General features: G+C 38.4%; 1 protein-coding gene across 1 annotated transcript; it reads right to left on the reverse strand.

Annotated features, from left to right (window-relative positions):
• Positions 1-1,284: 1,284 nt before the first annotated feature.
• On the reverse strand, positions 1,285-16,533 carry slc6a20 (solute carrier family 6 member 20). The gene is made up of 11 exons (XM_029451636.1): positions 16,410-16,533; positions 14,299-14,439; positions 13,476-13,567; positions 13,073-13,300; positions 12,774-12,884; positions 12,002-12,243; positions 6,291-6,453; positions 4,330-4,531; positions 2,994-3,153; positions 2,701-2,866; positions 1,285-1,455 (listed from the first exon to the last, which is right to left on the reverse strand). The coding sequence occupies exons 1-11, from the start codon at positions 16,531-16,533 to the stop codon at positions 1,285-1,287; spliced, it is 1,800 nt and encodes a 599-aa protein (XP_029307496.1).
• Between the last annotated feature and the right edge of the window lie 3,126 nt (positions 16,534-19,659).

A 19,659-nucleotide genomic window follows, 5' to 3' on the forward strand; every position in this document is an offset into this window, starting at 1 on the left:
TGATGAAAATAGATTTTCTTGTTTTGTTATAGTTTGATTGCATACATAGACCACGCACACACACACACACACACACACACACACACACACACACACACACACACACACATGCACACACCTACACACACACACACACACACACACACACACCTACACACACACTCTACATCTTCATTATTAACATCAACATTTTCTTTAATAAAAATGATCAGCAGACGCTATTCAGCATGAAAATAAGGATGAAAGATAACAAAACTATTAGAATACTACTTGAGATGTTATGTGTTATGATGTTATGTGACTTCATATTTCAATTTAAATTGACATCAAACTAGTTTTTAATAGAAGTTCCTTGTCTAGACCATTAGATGACACAGGTATCTACAGTATGTACACATTTTACATATTTGAGGGAAGGAAGAAAATATTTCAGTATTAAAATGACATTTGCCACAGTAGATCTATTACTGGGTAATAAAAGTGACTTCATGTGCTCTTTTTTTAAACACTTCTCTTATAGATTAGGTATCAAAGCAGATGCCAGCCCTTTCAAAACAGATATAAAACTAGTTCTCAAAAAGTACGTAGTATAAAAGGAAACATATATAATTTGTACAACCTTCTTACCAAAGAACACAAGTTTACATCTGCTTACCAGGACACAATACAAGCTATTATTAGATAACTAGACTGTAAAAGTGTTATACTTTGATGAGTCTATTATTGAGTCCAACATATTATTTTCCTAAAACTAGTGGCGTGACATATTTGCAGGAAGTTTCCAGCACTACATTACAATTGTTTAATCTTGAATTTTCTAGAATCACAATTCATGTTTTGGTACAGTGATGTAAATGGCCCCCTTTCCCATAGTTAATAAAAATACTTCTGAAATTCCAGAAACAAGGGAAACTGCTAGAACAAATACTATTCATGGCAGTAGTGATGGATCTTCCATAATCCTATTGCTGGAATATAATCCAATTTGGGAATTTGTATCTCTACAAATAAACTTGGTTTGACCCTGAATTAGCTCACTCTATTGATAAGAGAAATTAATATGTCAGGCAGAATATGAAACAACATGACTTTGCACTGTATAAGATATGAAAAAAAGACTAACAAACTCAAAAACTTCATATCTTAACCCATTGAGTAAACTACATATATTCATACATTTATCATTTATGAACATTTAGTAAACTAGCATCATATGAAATACAGAATTACAACTATTCATATTTGCTCTAAATGTTTAGCAAGTCCCTGTCATCGTCTGGTCACTTAAGTAGATACTGTACTGACAGTTCGCTGCCTCTTGTGAAGGTTTCCATGTTTCCTCTTTCTGCAGTAGACATACAGAGCTGTGAGGGGAACACAGCTGACGGACGACACCAGCAGCAGTGCAATGAAGAGTTGACCAAAGACAGGATAGTCCGTCACAACAGATTTACCCTGAAGAAACAACAGGTACAGTTAACACTGTCTTCACACGTTAAGTAATATTCAAGCATTTTATCAGAATATCAAATAATCATCTGTAAAGATGATGCAGTTCAGTCAGACCACCTGTTATCCCAGAGGCAGGACAAATTTTGTGGCTTCAGCTGGCAGAGACGCTCACACACAGACCTCTTTTCAAAACCTTTTTTATCATGGGGAGTTTTGCCCTTCAGTTTGCTACACATTTTTTCATCTTCTGCAGATTGATATGTGCGTCAATATACTTTTAGTGATTGTGGAAGATTTTTAACCAATTATACCATGCACATGATCCACAGGGATGGCACAGCAGCTGTAACTTCATTAGTTATTTAAAACCTCACGACACGGCTACAGGATCAGTCAGGGTTCATGGTAAATAATGTTTTTGGGAACTCACATCATGACAAATGAGCCATGGGTCTAAATTTCCCTAGATCCACTATGTTGAAACCCTACATCACTTAATGTGTCTACAATCAGAATTGCCCTAATCCCCACTTGAGGACTCAAGGAACGATTGGTTACTGTCGGCTGTGGCCTGTGACCCATGACGTCAACCTGTCATAAAAACGGCAACTCAGCGATGTGTTCACTCTTTTTCTCCTTTTTGGCTACGGCTCAGATGTCCACAGCCGGCAGATCGATGGTCAGCGATGGTCTACTCTCCACGTTGGATGGCTCACTGATCACTGGACTTTCTTCTTTTAATGGTACAGACGTGAGCACTTGCCTAAAAGATTCCCAATAAGTCAGCACTGCTAATCGCAGCAACAAAGTTAACATACAGCCGGTTATACTTCACAATAGGAGCAACAAGTAGTTAGCAAGGAGCCAACTGTTTTCTGCAAGGTAACAAACGGAGCAACCGGTTTCCTCCGTCTTGCACACAGCTGACTAAGCGTATAATACCTCTCCGTGGGGAAGGAATCAGAGCTGCGAGTCGATGGGAGAAAGGCTCTCACTGCTGTTTGGGCCTATGCACAGCAGTTTGGAGGATCCAACCTTCTTAGAGTCCCTGTGGGGTCCTGGTACCGCTTAGGGGTTAATAGTTATGCTAGGGGAACTATTAACCCCCAGCAGAATTCCAGATGACCATGTTGTTGCGAAAATATTTTTGTTGGAACACTTCTTTTTTTTTTTTTAACTAAGATGTCCTCATTTCCCACAAAACAAGCTACCTTTGATAAATGATAATAAATTATTCAAATGACTCACCAGCTCTTTGTTCCATGCCTGGTAGGTGGGTGTCCCTCCTATGATGTAGTTGTAGATGTAGAAAATGAAGAGGGCGATAAGGAGAAGGGGACTGATTACTACCAACATGATCTTCCAGTACCAGTTGGGACGATGACCGATCATGTCTTCTATGTCTTTTTCAAATCTAAAATGAGTAGATAGTAGATAACATATTAAACTCACACATCTGGCACTAAACACTTGTTGAGCCTAAACAAAAGCTGAACTGAAGGCATACAAATGTCAGTACTACGGCACACAAATACACCAACCTTTTAATTCCATAGATGTAACTGACAGCTATAACCTCGATGAGGACGATGAAAAGCAGAGAGAAATTGGCTCCATAGTCGTTGAACATGGTAAACCAGTAATTGCCTGAGGTGGTGGTGAAGCCCAGGCCGAGCAGCAGGCAAAGCAAACACACTAACCCTGCGAGCAGAACACAGCACTCAGCCTCTGATCCTCATTAATTTCCAGTTAGGTTAACAATCGCTGCATAGCAACACATACCATAGTGGAGCAGACATGTACTGTATATAGGAGGTGATGTAACAGGATTTGTTTATGTGAGAGCTAGGGTGTAATTTCCACTTGAATTGTTTCAGATTTTGAAGGTTCTTTTAAGTTTTTTTGAACATTGTGCTATAACTGTCCTTACTGATAAGAGAAGAGAAGAGTTGTGATGCTTGTCAAGTGTACGCCGACTCCATCGAGCATATCAACACTTTAGTTGAGATTGTTCTTATTACTTTATTACTTTATTACTTTATACTTATTACTTGTTCGTAGGTGTTTTGCCCTGGGTATCACCTCTCAGGCTACACACAGGTTAACTCACATACTGTATAGATATGTGTGTGTGTGTGTGTGTGTATGATGTAGAGTACTTTTCACAGTGCCCCCCCAAATCCCAAAATGTCAGATTGATTCCCTTAAGCCATTGTTTCCTTAAAAGCCAGTAGTGGACAATAACTAAGTACTGCACTTCAGTACAAATGTGAGGTACTTGTACTTTTCATTTTCTGCTACTTTCTACTTCTTCTACAGAAGAAGGAAATATTGTACTTTTTACTGCACTGCATTTAGCTGATTACTTTACTGTGCATATTCTGATAATAATAATAATAAATATAATCAACTAATACATTCTGATGTATTACTATAGAAATAAGATAAAACTTTATTAATTAATTCACAAACTACACCGCAGATGAAGAATATACAGTAATTAAAATGAGCTCAACCTTTACCAGCTAGAACATTAAAGTGATAAACACTTTAATGCATCAATAATTATAATACAATATTATATTGCACATTATTCTGAAAGGAGCCATTCTCCATAATGAATACTTTTACTTTTGCGAATACATTTGTACATTTAAGTAAAATTTCGAATGCAGGACAGAGTATTTTATTTTAGTATTGTATTATACACTGTTGTATTAATACTTTTACTTAAGTAAAAGACCTGAGTACTTCTTCCAACACTGAACGGCACCAATATGGAATTAGCTTATTGGGACTACACGTATATAAAGCACCAGCAAAGTCTGATGTCCACAAGGATGACGTTGGTAACATAACCATCAGCCTGGATCTTACCATTGAGCAACTCGTCGCTCATGTGGGACACAACCTTGAAGTCTCGTAGCGGAGTGATGATGGCAGTGACGTTGCCCAGCATGCTGCCCATTCCCAACAGCAGCAGCATGAAGAAGTATAGCACTGACCACAGCTGAGGTAATGGCATGTTCTTAATGGCCTCACTGTACACAATGAAGGCCAGACCTGCCCCCTCCACTGCCTGAAACAGATGAAAGAATGAGACCATGTTTTATTTAACCTGTTTATGACTGGAATGGAATATGAATTAAGCTTTGACCCGTTTTGACTTGGCCTCTTGAATCACATGAGAGAACAATGAAAAATGTTCTGTTTTCAGATGCTTTTCACTCTACAAAGTACAAGTGATGAAGTCTTGAGGGAGAGAGTTAGCACACATCACTCAAAACAGAACAGGTCTTGTGCCCATCTAAAAATGTTAATCATTTAATAGAATGTTTCTAAAGGCCTGCGATAACCACCCCAAGACATACAATAGGCAACTGCAGCTTGGTAAAAGTGATGTGTTGGAGGTAAACTGTAAACGAGCCTGCTGCCTGCAGCTCTTTATCTAAAGCTCAAAAGAACTCTTCATAAATTATTCTTCCAATATATATATAAGAATAGTCCATATCTTGTTGTGTGAGATGTCCCATCTCTCCCTCACTCTTCTCCATATTTGCCACGTTTCCGCTGCCTGGTCTACCCGGCTCGACTCGCTCTTTTTTGGTTTTCCATTAGGAAAAGTTGTGGATAGTACCTGGTACTTTTTTTAGTACCACCTCAGCCGATGTTCCAAGCGAGCTGTGCCGATACTAAATGGTTAAAACACTGCAGACCACTGATTGGTCAGAGAGTAAAGCGGTAAAAAGCCACTGTCCACCACCTGCCCAGCAGCAAACAGCAGACAGAGACCAGCTGGTGAACATAGTGGTACATTAAGAGAGACAGATATTTTCAGGACTTTGGAGCTAAAAGAGGGTAATTACTGGACAATAATTAGGTAGCCAGAAAGACAACTTCAAATGGATGATGATGTTGCTGGATGTGGAAGTTTGCTATATAAACTATTATTGCAGATTTGAAAACCTATCCTGCACATTGTCAGAGTCAGTCCTTACAATATGTTATTGTAAAGATAAAATATGTTGATTTAAAGTTACAAAACAAAACACGCCCATAAATCCAATTTGCCCTTTTTAAGCAATTGTTTTGCAATTATCCATGTGGCAAATTATAAATGTGGCGCCAAGAAAGAACACAGTAGGCAGAACAGCTAAAAGGTGCTAACCGACAAGGTGCAGGGGGAACTTCCATGTTTTGGATTTAATATCCCAGTCTGTCAGTGTTGTTGGTGTCTTCAAACGCACAACTTCAGCCTATAAAATAATGACAATAATAATAATAATAGAAAATCTTATTTTTAGAGCACTTTTCAAGCCATAAGCACAAAGTGCTTTGCAACATTAAAAAACCATAACTATTAGGGACAATTTAGAGAGGTAAATTGCTTATTAAAGGAAGATGGCATGATCTGAAGCAGAGGGAAGTCTGGGCGTTACCCCACTTACTGTTTAAATGAGCTTTAGTTCCCAACAACTCTCTGAAGACACTAATAGTTTAATGCTGAGGTTTGTGAATTTGACTGTTTTAGCAAAGAGGCTCATTGGCATAGAAAGGAGCCCATTTTAAGCCAAATGTCTTTATATTACCTAATTTAAATATGTGCAAATAGGAGCAGCGAGACTCTAATTGTTTGACAGCGCAGTTAAGTGCGCAGTTCGCGGTTTTTTCAACCTTTTTGGGTGCTTTGAGAATTATACAGAATTTTATGTGGAGGTTAAGAAGCCTCAAAAGCCACACAATCCTTTTGTGAATTTGCCCCTGATAATTAGGTGGCACATTACTATTATTAATTGCACTGTTCATATGTATTTCTTAAAAAAAAAAGTTTAACATACAGTATCTAGTTCACTCTCCAGGTCACAGTCTTCCAGTTGGTTGGCGATTTCAGCAAACTGTTCTGGGTATGTTGTGTTCAACTTCTCGATCCAATCGAAGACATGGTTCATGGTGATGCTGTCCTCTGCTAGATTAAAGGCATTCAGTAGCAGTAAGCGTGTCCTGGAAGAGGAAAAAAAGGACTGTTACATGAAAGTAAACAATATGCCAAAAATGTCCAAATAAAAATGTATTTTGTCCTGGAAACGATGTTTACTACATGGCCACCTTCTCCAAAGAAATTTCACCTCTACTACTGGGTCCATATAATGTAAATTTAGTCATAAGTTGTGTAACTGTCTTCTGTTTTCCCTGTTTAAGTATTCGTATTGCACTTTAATTTTGGTTCCTACCTTTAAAGGGCCTACGAAATGATAAACATGAATTTCTACTGATGATAGTAAATGCTATTTGTGGTATAAAATGATGTGTTATTTATGACACAATGATCGCAGTATTTAATAAATCATGATTTAGTATGTCGACCACCGATGTTTACATTGCCGCTACCGGAAACACCCGATGCCGTGTTCTGACGTCACAAGTAGAAAACAGTCCACCAGTATACACAGACAGCATGACAGAAGCGACGTTAATATTGGCCTTTTTTCTGGATATTGCATATTGTGTACATGTCCTTACCACTCTTTTTTTGTACATTTAGGTGTACATGTAAACACCGTACAATTATGGAAGCAATTGAAGAGCTGCTGCCAAGAAAAGGATGTCATGGAGGAATTCAATGAATATGAGGGACATGGTGCAAACATAACCTGCATAACAGATCACCCAGGATTCAAATCAAAGTGTCTGGATGTTTGGGTGTTGCAGACAGCCTACCAAGGGTATTCGAAGAGGGACAGACAACAAGCAGGTGATCAGCCACGCAATGAATAAGTTACTTGTGTGCACAAATGTGTAGAGCTCAGAAACTTTGATGTATTCATGGGGAGTCGAATGGTCACTCTGGCAAAGTTACAGAATACATAGATAAATAAGCAAATAAGGTTGAAGTGATTACCATTGACATGTATTATCTTGTATGTTACAGAATGTATCGCTATGTGGCATACCGCCGGTGAGATTCTGCTGGGGAATACTTGGTAAGAACCACAGAATGCCATCATGTACCATTCAAAAGATCTGTGCTACGTTTCCATCTGACAACTACACATCGTTCAAGTATCAGCACTTTATTAGAGTCAATAACAAAACACAATGTCAGTTCAGTGATTGAATCTGCTTCTATACAGCACAACAGCATCCCTCTTGTTTGGTTCTTCCACCAACTGCTGAGTGGATCTGTGACTTCGAAAGGTTCCTCATCAACATTGTCTTGGCACAAAGCATTGAGTCTCGGTCAAGAGTTCAGTAACATACTCTGCAAAAAATATGTTTTATAATCAAGCATTATATATAATATGTATGTGTGTGTATGTATGTATGTATGTATGTATGTATGTATGTATGTATGTATGTATGTATGTATGTATGTATGTATGTATGTATGTATATATTTATTATGATGCTGACCTTTGGAACAACCAACCTGGATTGGAACTTGCAGTCCAGCTAACCTGACACGTGGTCGCGCCTGCATGGACTTGTGGTGTGTCCGTGGAGGGGATCCGTCTGCACAGCAATTCCTTTCTGACATGTCTGAAATGTACAAAACACAACTTTACTAATAAATCTTTCAAACCAGCTTGAAATTGTATTGCATGTTTATACATGTCTGCGTAAAGAAAATATCTAATAACATTCATAATAAAAGATGTGGTTGAATTGATTGTGAGAGCAATGATATCAAATTAAACAAATATATGAATTATGTACATGCATGTGGTGATTGTATGTTTAACACGTCATGTGCAGGTCTACTGGTACTACAACTGTAATGTACAGATGACGTACAGTCTGTATACTTACTGGTGTACACACAGCTTCCTCCCCAGTGTGGATGTCCAATAGATGGTCACTGATCATACAGGTATCCTCAGTTCTGTCAGTGGCTTCATTCACCAATGTTTCAATACCTATGTAATAATAGGGTGATAGTTAAAAGTTAAATAGACTCACGCTTTTACTCAAACTACAGAATAAAATGGGGAAGCCTGTTATAAACATTGAATCTATACTTAATTAAGCTAATGAAGTGTAATTAGCTAAAGTTATTAATACTACAAATACTAACTAACAATAACAATAACTAGGGCCTGGTGTAGATAGATAGATAGATAGATACTTTATTCATCCCGAGGGAAATTTAGGAAACATTTACATTACAGTTTACATTTGTATGGCAACTCGTTACATAAAGTAGGCCTAGACCGATTATGGCTTTATGCTTGAAACAATAAATACAGTAAACAAGTAGCACGGCTTACCTTTGCTCTCTCCCTTTTGGTGAATGCATTTCGTCGTCTCTTTGGTGGAGGACTCTGCACCGGCGGACGTGTTTGAATCGGCGTGCTGGCTTGTGCTGGCTGGGGTCTCGGCAGTATTGTAGGCACAACATCTGCGTTCAGTTTTAAATTCTTTTTGAATCTCATTTCCTTTGCGAGCATAGTTTGTTCGAAACACGATCTCTCAAAGTGCTGCCCACAAATCGTCGGTTTCATCAACACACTTGTCTTGTCCATAAACGCAACATTTGTATCCTCTTTTGGCCACAGAACGCTAGATTTGTAGACGGCCCCACACCCCCATACAACACATCTCTTCACAATTATCCTTGACGATCGATTGTTGTCCGTTCTTTCTCGTAATAATTGACAGCAGTCTTTGCTGGACGCTTCAACGCAGACGAACACTGGCGGCGGCTGTAACGCAGACGAACACTGGCGCCGGCTGTATTCTACTTGCGGCGGCTGTATTCTACTTGTGACGTCATCTCCAGAACATTGCCGAAGTGGATGTTCTCAGCGACCGATTGTTGTTAACGGAAGTCATTTTTATGCTGTTCAGATCGTGCTCTATTACGAATACATCAATATTAAAAATATATATATGGCACATTACACAATAGATATGCAACCTCTGTCATATACCAAGCCCAATAACACTGAATAAATATAATTTCGTAGGCTCGTATAAATTCATAGAGGCGGAGCTAATCTGCAATAATTCAAATGGGTCCAGTTAGAGAAAATTTCCGCTGGATGAGGTCCGTGCAACGTGGCTGTGCGTAGCATGATTATTTTTTGTTCTCTCCTCTCCTTTCCTCTGCTCTGTAGGTGTGTGCGCATATGTTTGTGTGTGTGGGGAGGGGCAGGAGCAGAGTGATAGTGATGAGCGTGAAGTGAGTGAGTGGAGCGTTAATACTTACTTAGTTTGCAGTGCACATGCAAAAGCACGATGATTTAACGGGAGTTGTGTACTGAACGTAAAGAAGAGAAACTGAAATTTAAGCATTGATCTTATCACGCAAGTATTGATCGATACCGATACCAACGTTGGTATCGATTCATCGATATTTTAGATCGATCCGCCCACCCCTAGCACTTGATGATCGCGGCTCCAGACCAATGCAGCACAGCGTGAGCTTGTGATCTCTTCAAGTATAAAGCTCAATAAATTGCAAAAAAGCTTGTGCTATGTGCTAAGTGTTAGATGTGTGCCGTTTGTGTGATTTAGCGGTATTGATATCATTCATATGCATACATATTTATGTATTGTTCACTTCTATGTTTTCTGTTTTAACCCAGTTCTCACGGGTTGACTAGGATGTTAAGGATGAAAATAAACCCCGTATTTTAAAACATGACCTCGGCCTCGTGTTCATTACTGAAGGGATTTACAAGTTGTATAAAAAAAGGAGAAGGCTACTGCTAACGAACAGCAACCGAGCACTGAGAGTGACAGAGGGTTGGTGGAGCGCTGGGTCCACCCTGTGTATCGGCAGCAACAGAAAGTATGCTGATCCGGGCCAGGAAATGTGGCGGGATTAGATCTGGCTAAATTTGAGCTAACTGCTAAAGCAAAATTCTCCCAGAGTGGCGGGCCTGCTCTACTCCCGGTGAAGTCTCCCGTCGGTGGGGAGGATAGTGATGGCAGGACATTTTCTTGTTTCTGCCACTTTGTATTTAATCCAATAAACAAACTATAAAACGCACACGGACCATGGATGTATTATTTACGAGTCAGTCAGTATAGCTTTACTTCGTCCTCTTTACTGAGGTCAGACTGGCGAGACTGTGTCTCACTATCACTGGTATTACAAGACAGGACAGTCAGTATGCTAACTTCAGTAGATATCTCTGCAACACAAATCATAGACGTCTGGACAATTCTGGACATATTTTACACATTGCACTTTTAAAATGTGAGCAGATATACAGAAAATGTCACTTTTCTGTGGCAATTATTGGATGTAATTCAATTAAATTCAATGTTTATTGGTTTAATTTATGAACTACACTGCAGACTTTAGTATTTTCTTACAGCTGAATGGGTCTAAAAGGGATATTACCAACATGGAAGTTACTTCCCTACCTCTCTCAATCATGGGAAGACTAGTCATAATAGAAATGACAGTATTACCAAATTGATCTGTTCACAATGATCCCAACCCCACCCAGTTCTATCTGGTTTACATCCCTAGAATAATCTCCAAATTCTATTGTAAAAATAAAACACCCAGAATTAAACAATCCACCCTTAAAAAAACAAAACACTATAGGGTCTTGAAGCCCCCAAATTTCTCAATTACATTATTTCCAGTCAGCTACAATATATTATTAAATGGATTAATCCAAATCACTAAAACAGCTCCTGGATAGGTATCAAGCAAACATTATGCAACGGAATTCAACTTGCAGACTTCCCTTTAATCGGTCTAATACTATCCTTGTTTTGCTAGCTCAACAACAACCATTCTCTCACCCTCAAAATAAATATATCCTATATCTTAACCACATATTGCAGAATAACACCTCTGTCCTATTCTGTCATCTGTTGTAGCAGTATGGATTTAGTATATTTTCCAAATCCAATCTTCAATTTGAAGTAAATAAGTTAAACCATTGTGCAGATAACTACCTTTTCCTCCTAGAGTTTAGGAGGGAGAAAGGTATAAAGGAATGTTTGAATTTATTGGTTTTAGCTAGTGGAAGTCTGAGGAGAGTACATGTGGCAGGAACAGTCATATAGGATGGATTCTGCTTTCTTATATAACTGTTTGTTGTAAAGAAATATCCGTATTACCAACATCTATCCACATATAAAACTACACTTTCCAAAATTCTTGTCCTCCTTTAAAAAAAATCTACTCTCATACATTCGCAAACAATCACACAACCTTGTATGCATAGATACCACAGACAATTAGGCATACACACATATAAACATGCCAAATCCAATTTACAGCCTCTCCACTTCTGTTTACAACCATAAGCTGTCGCTGATATTGTCTTAACAGAATAAGACAAAAAGGGACATGAGGCAAAAAGACAGAACATGACATTAATTCTCTATTAATGTCATGTTCTGTCTTTTTGCCTCATGTCCCTTTTTAGTTTAATTAAAAACACAACAACAACAAAACATCCCAAACAATAAAACAATGAAATGAGTTGCAGCTCTTGGGTACACAGCATCTGTATAATATTTAAAGGCTCACAGGTGTAAAGGTGCATTCACATAAAGACATTAGAACAAAACCCACACACACCTCTCCAGGCAGTTCTCGTAGTTGACGGTGGCCTTGAACCCATAGATGGAAAAGGTGACAAGGCTGGCAAAGATGGAGGTTCCACTGTTGATTAGGGAAACAATGATGGCCTGGCGCTCAAAGTTGTTGTTGTACTGGTTGTAGCTGGCAAAAGCTATGAGTGTGCCAAAACCCAAACCGAGAGAAAAAAAGATCTGAGTGGCCGCATTGATCCATGTAATAGGGTTGGCAAGCTGTTCCAGCTGAAACCAGACAAATGCACACACACACACACACACACACACACACACACACACACACACACACACATTACTCATTACATTTTAAGAATTCACACATAAGGCATACATAGGGCACAATAATTAGATAATTCATTAGCTGTGGGGGTCCACAGTTTGATTGCCATAATGTATTTTATTTAATATTTAATATGGTTCCCTGGATTGCCGACTTATCCCATAGTCACTTGCCACATTTTAAAATGTATTTTACTGGCCCTTCATATATTGGGACGATACAGTCTTTAAATATAAACTTTGTATTGGAAAATGTCAACAAACCCCACTGCTCACACCCCAAGCCCTCTCAAAATAATGTATGGCCAGAATCGAGTATTACCCTTCTCCATTGTATACAACTACATAAGGAACACATATCTTCTACTTCTACTATTGATACACAATACAGTCTGCCAGTTATGTATTGGTTTACCTCTAGGCTGTAAAGAAAATAAGCATTTATGTCTGTATGTCAATTTCCAACACAACCTTACCTTCGGTGTGAACATGTATTTGACACCATTGATAGCACCATGAAGAGTGATGCCCCGTATGAGGTAGATGAAGAGGACCACATATGGAAATATGGATGTGAAGTACACCACCTACAAAAGGAGTCAGATTTGAGTTTGATACAACACATATATGCATTGTTTTGACTTTTTTAAATGAATATTCCTAATCCTTGAATTTGTAGGTGTCTCTTAAATTGCAATTGGCAGACTACACCCGAACATGGACAATGAGGAATACCTGTCACTGTGTATGCTTGAGGGACTTGGAGCTCTCTTACCTTTCCAGTTGACTTTACCCCTCGGACAATGAATAGGTAGGTGATCACCCAGGCAAGCAGAAGACACAGTGCCTGACCTTTATTAATGCCTCCATGCTCTTCAATAGAAGAAGAGATGTCCAGTGTTTCCCTGTAGAAGAAGTACTGGGTGGGTGTAGCAGTTTTACACTCCTCTATTGGTCCTGTCCCGTTGGAATTGATGGGGCAAACTCCCCAGGGCAGGACTGACTGGGAGGGGAGTGAACATAGAGCAGTATATAGGCATGTTAACTTACTGTCCAATATATATATATATATATATATATATATATATATATATATATATACATATACATATATATATATATATATATATAGTATCGGCTACTTAAAAATGACAGTAGTTGGTTATTCAGCATCTCACTTGAAATGAATGAAAGAGGTACCAGAAACTCCATGCATTGATGATGTTGTAATAGAGACACAGATACAGGGATGTCACAACACTAGCCAGACCTAAAACAAGAGAATTGTACAAAAGAAAAAATAATTTTTTTTTTACAAAGGACAATTTGTTTCCATTTACATTTTCTACAACCTTATTAACCCATAATTCTTCCAATCTTCCAAGTCAGAGTCAACAATGGAGTCAAAGCTGGCGCCCCGGTAACTCACCTGGTGGCCTGTGTACCAAGGCTGAGTGCTTGACACAGCAGCCCGGGGTCGATTAGACCCGGGCCCTTTGCTGCATGTCATCCCCTCTCTCTACCCCTTTCCTGTTTCTATTGGACTATTCTATCCAAAAAAGGCAAACAATGTGTATATACAGTATATCAAAATAAAAATAAAAATGAAATAAATGAAAGCTTTATGACTTAGAAAGCAAGTCCCATGATCTAGGCCAAAAATAGTCAAGAGTTTTGGTTTGTCCAACAATGTTGAAAATTAATGCTTCACATATTGAAACACATTACTCAGTGACCAATTACAATGATTGTAATAAAATCAATCACAACCACACAAAGCACCAGAAGCATTAGCATTCCACTGACAGTACAGTATGAAGTGGTAGCACTTGAAAGTGTCCCACTTTTTCACCACAGCCTCATACAATCCAACATGCTGTTTTCCTTTCTCACACCAGAGAAGCGAGGACGCGCCACCATCACTACTTGATCTGGATGCAGTGAGGATTCCCAAAGCTGTGTCGATGAACAGTACAGTCAGTTAGTTCAGTCAGCACTTACCTACTCCTCCCAAATAAGGGCTGATGGCACTCCATGCCCCAATGCTGCCTAGACTCATCTTCTGACCAATGGCAAGCTCCATGTAGAATAAAGGAACACCCTCCAAAATCAGCATGATGAAATATGGAATCAAGAACCCCCCTAAAGGTGGAAATATAGCATAGTGTTAAAAGACAAGACAAACAAAACAAGATACACCAAAAAAAAAAACCTAAACATAATAAGTGTTGCTGCTAGTCTCGGCATTCATTTTTTAAACAGGAAATATGGATTAAAGAATGTGACCCACAGGTTTTCTCAAGGGCTACAGTGCAGATTTTACTGAAAGATAACACTAGCGGCATCCCAAGGTGTGGAATGCTTTTAATACTACAATTTTGGAAGTTTTCCCCTCAACTTCCAGGGGTGAAGTTTATGTGCGCTTTAAAATTAAAAGCTTGAATTCGAAGCCTTACAGCATTGTAGACATATGTATTTTGTATACACCTAAACATTTTAAAATGATAATTATTGAGTTGCTATTAAACAGTATCTCCCATAAATCTGAACCAATCACAACATCAAAACCTCATGGGAATCAGAATTGCTGAAATTTTATATTTCTTATTGTTCACTTGCAATTTCCGTGCACTTAATGATATTGCCTACATTTTGTGGAGTTGGGGAACCAAGGTAAATCAAGTTATGTGTCCCCATCCAACCTTGAGAGCAGGCCGTCACATGTCTCACTTGTTTCCTTGTCGGAAGCTGCACATTAAGGACAGTAATGACAGGAGATGTGTGCGCATTGTTCAGGGATCCATGACCAAGACCAATAAAGACAAACCAATTGTCCCATATTAACACATTATATCTGCTCTGGACACTTTGTTTGATGAGAATATCTGACAATACCCTTGTTTATTCTTACCTGTACTATAATACTACAGTTTTATCCTTACTGATACATAGGAGAAACAGTTTAAAAGCAACTCTTCATTCTCATTGACAGAGAAATCTTTATATATACTGTGGAGTAGATCTTCCATTTATCAGCTACTCCTGTGTTTACACACAGTACATGTGTTATCCTTCTTAGCATAACTGTGCTAGTAGTAGTAAATTGTTTTTTTGTTTTGTTTTGTACACTTTTTATACTTGTGTTGGGTAAAAGTCAAACATGGAAATAAAAATGTGATAAAGAAAACAAATCCACATTTTAAAAGATGAGGGTAGATCCTATAATAGATAGATAATAGATATAATAGACAATAATAGAATTACTACTGTACATATCAATGGCACATCAAACAATTGTGCAATAGGTTTTATTTAGGCCTCCTTGTGGAGAAATATCCAAACTTTTAACTGCAGGAGTGGACCTGGACTTGACTAGATTTAAATACATTACATTGCAATATAATATTGCATTATTGTGCAATCATTCATTCTAATGGTGTATATTATAGATGATTTTACTCTGTAATAATGTTTGCATTGTCTTGAATTATATTTTACTGTGTATTGTCTCTTATCACTTCACTATAGTGCTACAGCAGCAGTTACAGTGTAAAGTCTATTGATAATCTACATGCTGTATAAATGTCTACTAATTCCGGTTCTACCCTAGTTTATGACCTGCAATAGGTTTATTGCTAGTTTCCACTTTGGGTGAACTGTCTAACAATAACTCATACAGTCCGGTCCTTTGAATATTTCAGAAACAGCCCACCTGCATGATTCAGATTACAGGCAACAAGTCAATAAACCTGTGGATAATATGTTCCCCTGTACCAGAAATAACTCTTTAAAAAAATAAATATATATAAAAGAAGTACTACTTGCGAGAAAGCTTTATACAAGGACAATAATGAAGCCTACATTATTTACACTAACACAACACACTTAGTCTAATATTATTAAAACATATTATTATTTTTTTCAGGTCCAGCTGTTTCTCACATGATAATCAACCAACTAGACTTTGTGTGCATAAGTAATTATCTGCTCAGGCCTCATAACCACGCTATTAGAAGGCAGAGTCATTGTTCAAAATGAACATGCCATTATTCAGTGGTAGGCTAACCTATTATGTAAGTGAAGTGGTCTACAGTCTGGAATTAGTGACTTACCTCCACCGTGCATTTGACAGAGGTATGGAAAACGCCACACATTTCCCAGTCCGATTGCATATGATACACATGCCAGAATAAACTGTAAGGGGTTGTCCCAGTTGGGTCTTGCTTCTTTTCCCATGTCTGCGTCCTGTGAACGTGTCCAGGTTCGTGTTCCACAGCCGAAACTCAGCCAGTAGAACAATAACAACAAGTGGATCAGTGCGCGCTGTGTAGGAGGCTGCGTGTCACCGTGCGCCCTTCCAACGTTTTATAAGCTCACTGTGATTGTGATGTGGTCACTCTCAGGAGGAGGGTCTTTTTACAGGACAATTCTATGTTTGTGTTATTACTTAACTACTTCTCCAATGACCCTTTGACTTCAGAGCGCTGTAAAAGTTTATTGTTGTTGATATGTAGTCCTTGAATGATAAAACAATTGTAGATACATCTGTTAAATTTGGAGGTGTTAAAACATCACTATAAACTAATTGAAGTTAGCTTGGATGTGGAGAGAATGTCTGAGTCATCACAATTCACATTTATGTTTGTGGAATTATTCCTCTTTGCAGAAAGGACCCACACTGAGAAGGAGGCTGTCAGTCAAACTAACCAGGAAGTGGGCAGGACATGAAAGATAACCCAGGTGAATGTTTAATTGTGCAGATGAACCCAAGTAATGTGTTTTCTGTGGAAAAGCCCCAGCCTAACCTCCTTTGTCTAGCCTAACCTGACCTGGCAGAAAAGGGATATTTTCATTAAGTCATAATAATTACGTGTGACACTGGAATAATTATTGATTTTTATAGTGTTCAATTATAGTTCAGTAACTGTTCAATTAAAAAGCTATTATAAATTAGTTGATAAAAAATGCATTTAAATATTTAGAGAGCTCAAATTAAAATAATAATATAATTACATTTGCCAATCAATAATTAACCAACCTCCCACCTTCCAGAGACAGTAGTATGAGCTGTGATTGGCCAGCTAGCTGTTGCATGCTTGCAGAAAGGATGAGCCTCATTTGCACATGAAATGGTGAGGTAACTGTGCTAGACACTGCTGTGATACATGGCCATGACTTTAGGTCACTTGTAACAAATATTCAGGCATCCACACAGACAGAGATCTTCACGGTTGCAAACACAATTAGCCACTGTAGCTCAGGAGACAGGTTGTCCTTATAGATCAAGGTTTGTGTCAGTCATTCCACCAAGCCATTAAAAAATTGCTAAATTGCTAACTATTATTTTACACTTGCAATATTTGTGAGTAGTATACTGTACATTAAATTTACATAATTAAATTCAAATGGATTTGTATCTCACAATATAATTTAAAAGCAGTCTTTATGGAAGGGCTTTAGTTTGGATTTTAAAAGAACACTGTTTCAGAGCAAGTCTGAGGCAAAGTGATCCATTCTTTAGGTGCAGAAACACGAAAAGCCATCTCACTGTGGAGCCAAACCACAAGTGCTTTATAAACCAAGAGGTTTATTTTTAATTGTGTTCTGAAAGTAACAGGTAACCAATGAAGGTTTTGGAGGACTGGAGTGATATGGTCAGATCTTATTTTTTCCTGGTTACATCTCGGACATCGGAGTTCTAGATACATTGAAATTGATTGTTTAGTTTGGAAAACCTATAAAGAGATAATTGCAGTTATCTAACCTGCTCATGACAAATGAAAGCATGAGTTTCTCTGACTTGGAAAAAGGCAAACTTGGCATTGCTGCTGATATGATCCTTAAAGTTAAAGCTGAGTTCACCATCAAAGGTTACTCCAATGTTTATAATCTGGACACATTTGTTTGTGTGATCTGGACTCCAGGTATTCACATACAAGGTGTATCTGGCTTATCCACCAAGATTACAGTTAAGATGAAGGAAATCTGCTGCCATCCAGTGCTTGATTTCTTCCAAGCAGCTGACTAGGGAGGTAATGGTTTTGAAGTCATCATAGGTACTGAGATGAGAAGCTATGTGTCATTGGGGTAATTATAATAGCTGCTGTTATTTTTGCTGATAATTTAGCCAAGGGAAAGCATAGATAGGTTGAATAGATAAGGACCCAGGATGGAGCCCTGTGGGACCCGATACACTAATTGGTGAATGTTGAAGTGGAAGTCCCTAAGTGTGACAGTGTCAGGATGCCATGTTGAATGCAGGGTCAAGGAGTATTAGGATTTAGGATTTTTTATTGTCATTGCTGATCCTCATGTCATGGACAACTTTTAAAAGAACTGTTTCTGTGCTATGATACATGCATAAAACAGACTTAATATCTACCAATTTATCATAAATATTATTTTCTGCAGTTTAGTTACTGATGTACAACCTTCTCGATGATTTTAGTAAGGAAGGTGAGGTTGGATATTGACCTATAATTGCTGAGTGTTCTATGTGGTCTAATAGCAGTAGTCCTAAACTTAGGTTAGCACTAGCCTCGGCCCATATTATCTCCAATGTAGGATATACTTTTTGAAAAACCTGAACTAAATTAATGAAACAAAATAAGGTTAATGTACTTCCGGCACCATGGAAACAATGACAACAGTGGAGCACACACACAGATGTGGGAGAGGTTCACAGATTGTTATTTTGAGATTGGTCTCAAATATAAATACATTAAATCAGTGATACTAAATACTTGCAATCTCAACATCTCTACACCAGACTGGTCGGTTAGCTTTTTTATGAAGGAGACGTCTGGTAACCAGGGCTCAAAGCCTAAAATCTTCAGGCTCCTTTGCTAAGCTGTCGTTATCACATTTAACTGTAATTGGCTCAGCTGTTTCAGAGCTATGAGAGCAGTGATGTGATTGGCTGAGGAAATATATTTACTATTCTCCACACCCGCAGATCTGTAATCACCTTCACCCCATACTTTTGCCTGTCATGCTGCTGCACACACCAAAATAGAAGGTGCAGATGGAGACAGCCACAGGGCCCTAACCACCTTGCGCTTGACATTATTATTCAAATTTCAACTGAGGATGCAAAATAATAAACTGAGGATCTAATAGTTTGCATGCATTTTGCAAAATATGTCAGCTACAGTAGCCGGGATCAGACCCCAGTGCTGAGGTTTGCACTTGCTGAAATTGAGTCACTACACAACCACTACCTGAAGGAGAGGTCTGTCTCCACAGTAGCGCCATGGCTTCAGATGTAACCTTTTTTTCTTTAAGTAATTTAGTTCAGGCTAAACAAAGTTCTTTAAATAATAATATATTCTACGAATGAGATAATATCCCGTCGGTTTGGCC

Source organism: Cottoperca gobio, chromosome 16, assembly GCF_900634415.1.
Source record: "Cottoperca gobio chromosome 16, fCotGob3.1, whole genome shotgun sequence".
NCBI classification, from domain to species: Eukaryota; Metazoa; Chordata; class Actinopteri; order Perciformes; family Bovichtidae; genus Cottoperca; species Cottoperca gobio.

Coding starts and splice junctions, on each gene's coding strand:
- slc6a20 (XM_029451636.1), bottom strand. CDS start 16,533: ATGGGAAAAGAAGCAAGACCCAACTGGGACAACCCCTTACAGTTTATT. Junction 13,301..13,475: donor ACCTCTTTCATTCATTTCAA/GTGAGATGCTGA, acceptor CTCCCCTCCCAG/TCAGTCCTGCCCTGGGGAGT. Junction 1,456..2,700: donor AGGCATGGAACAAAGAGCTG/GTGAGTCATTTG, acceptor TTGTTTCTTCAG/GGTAAATCTGTTGTGACGGA.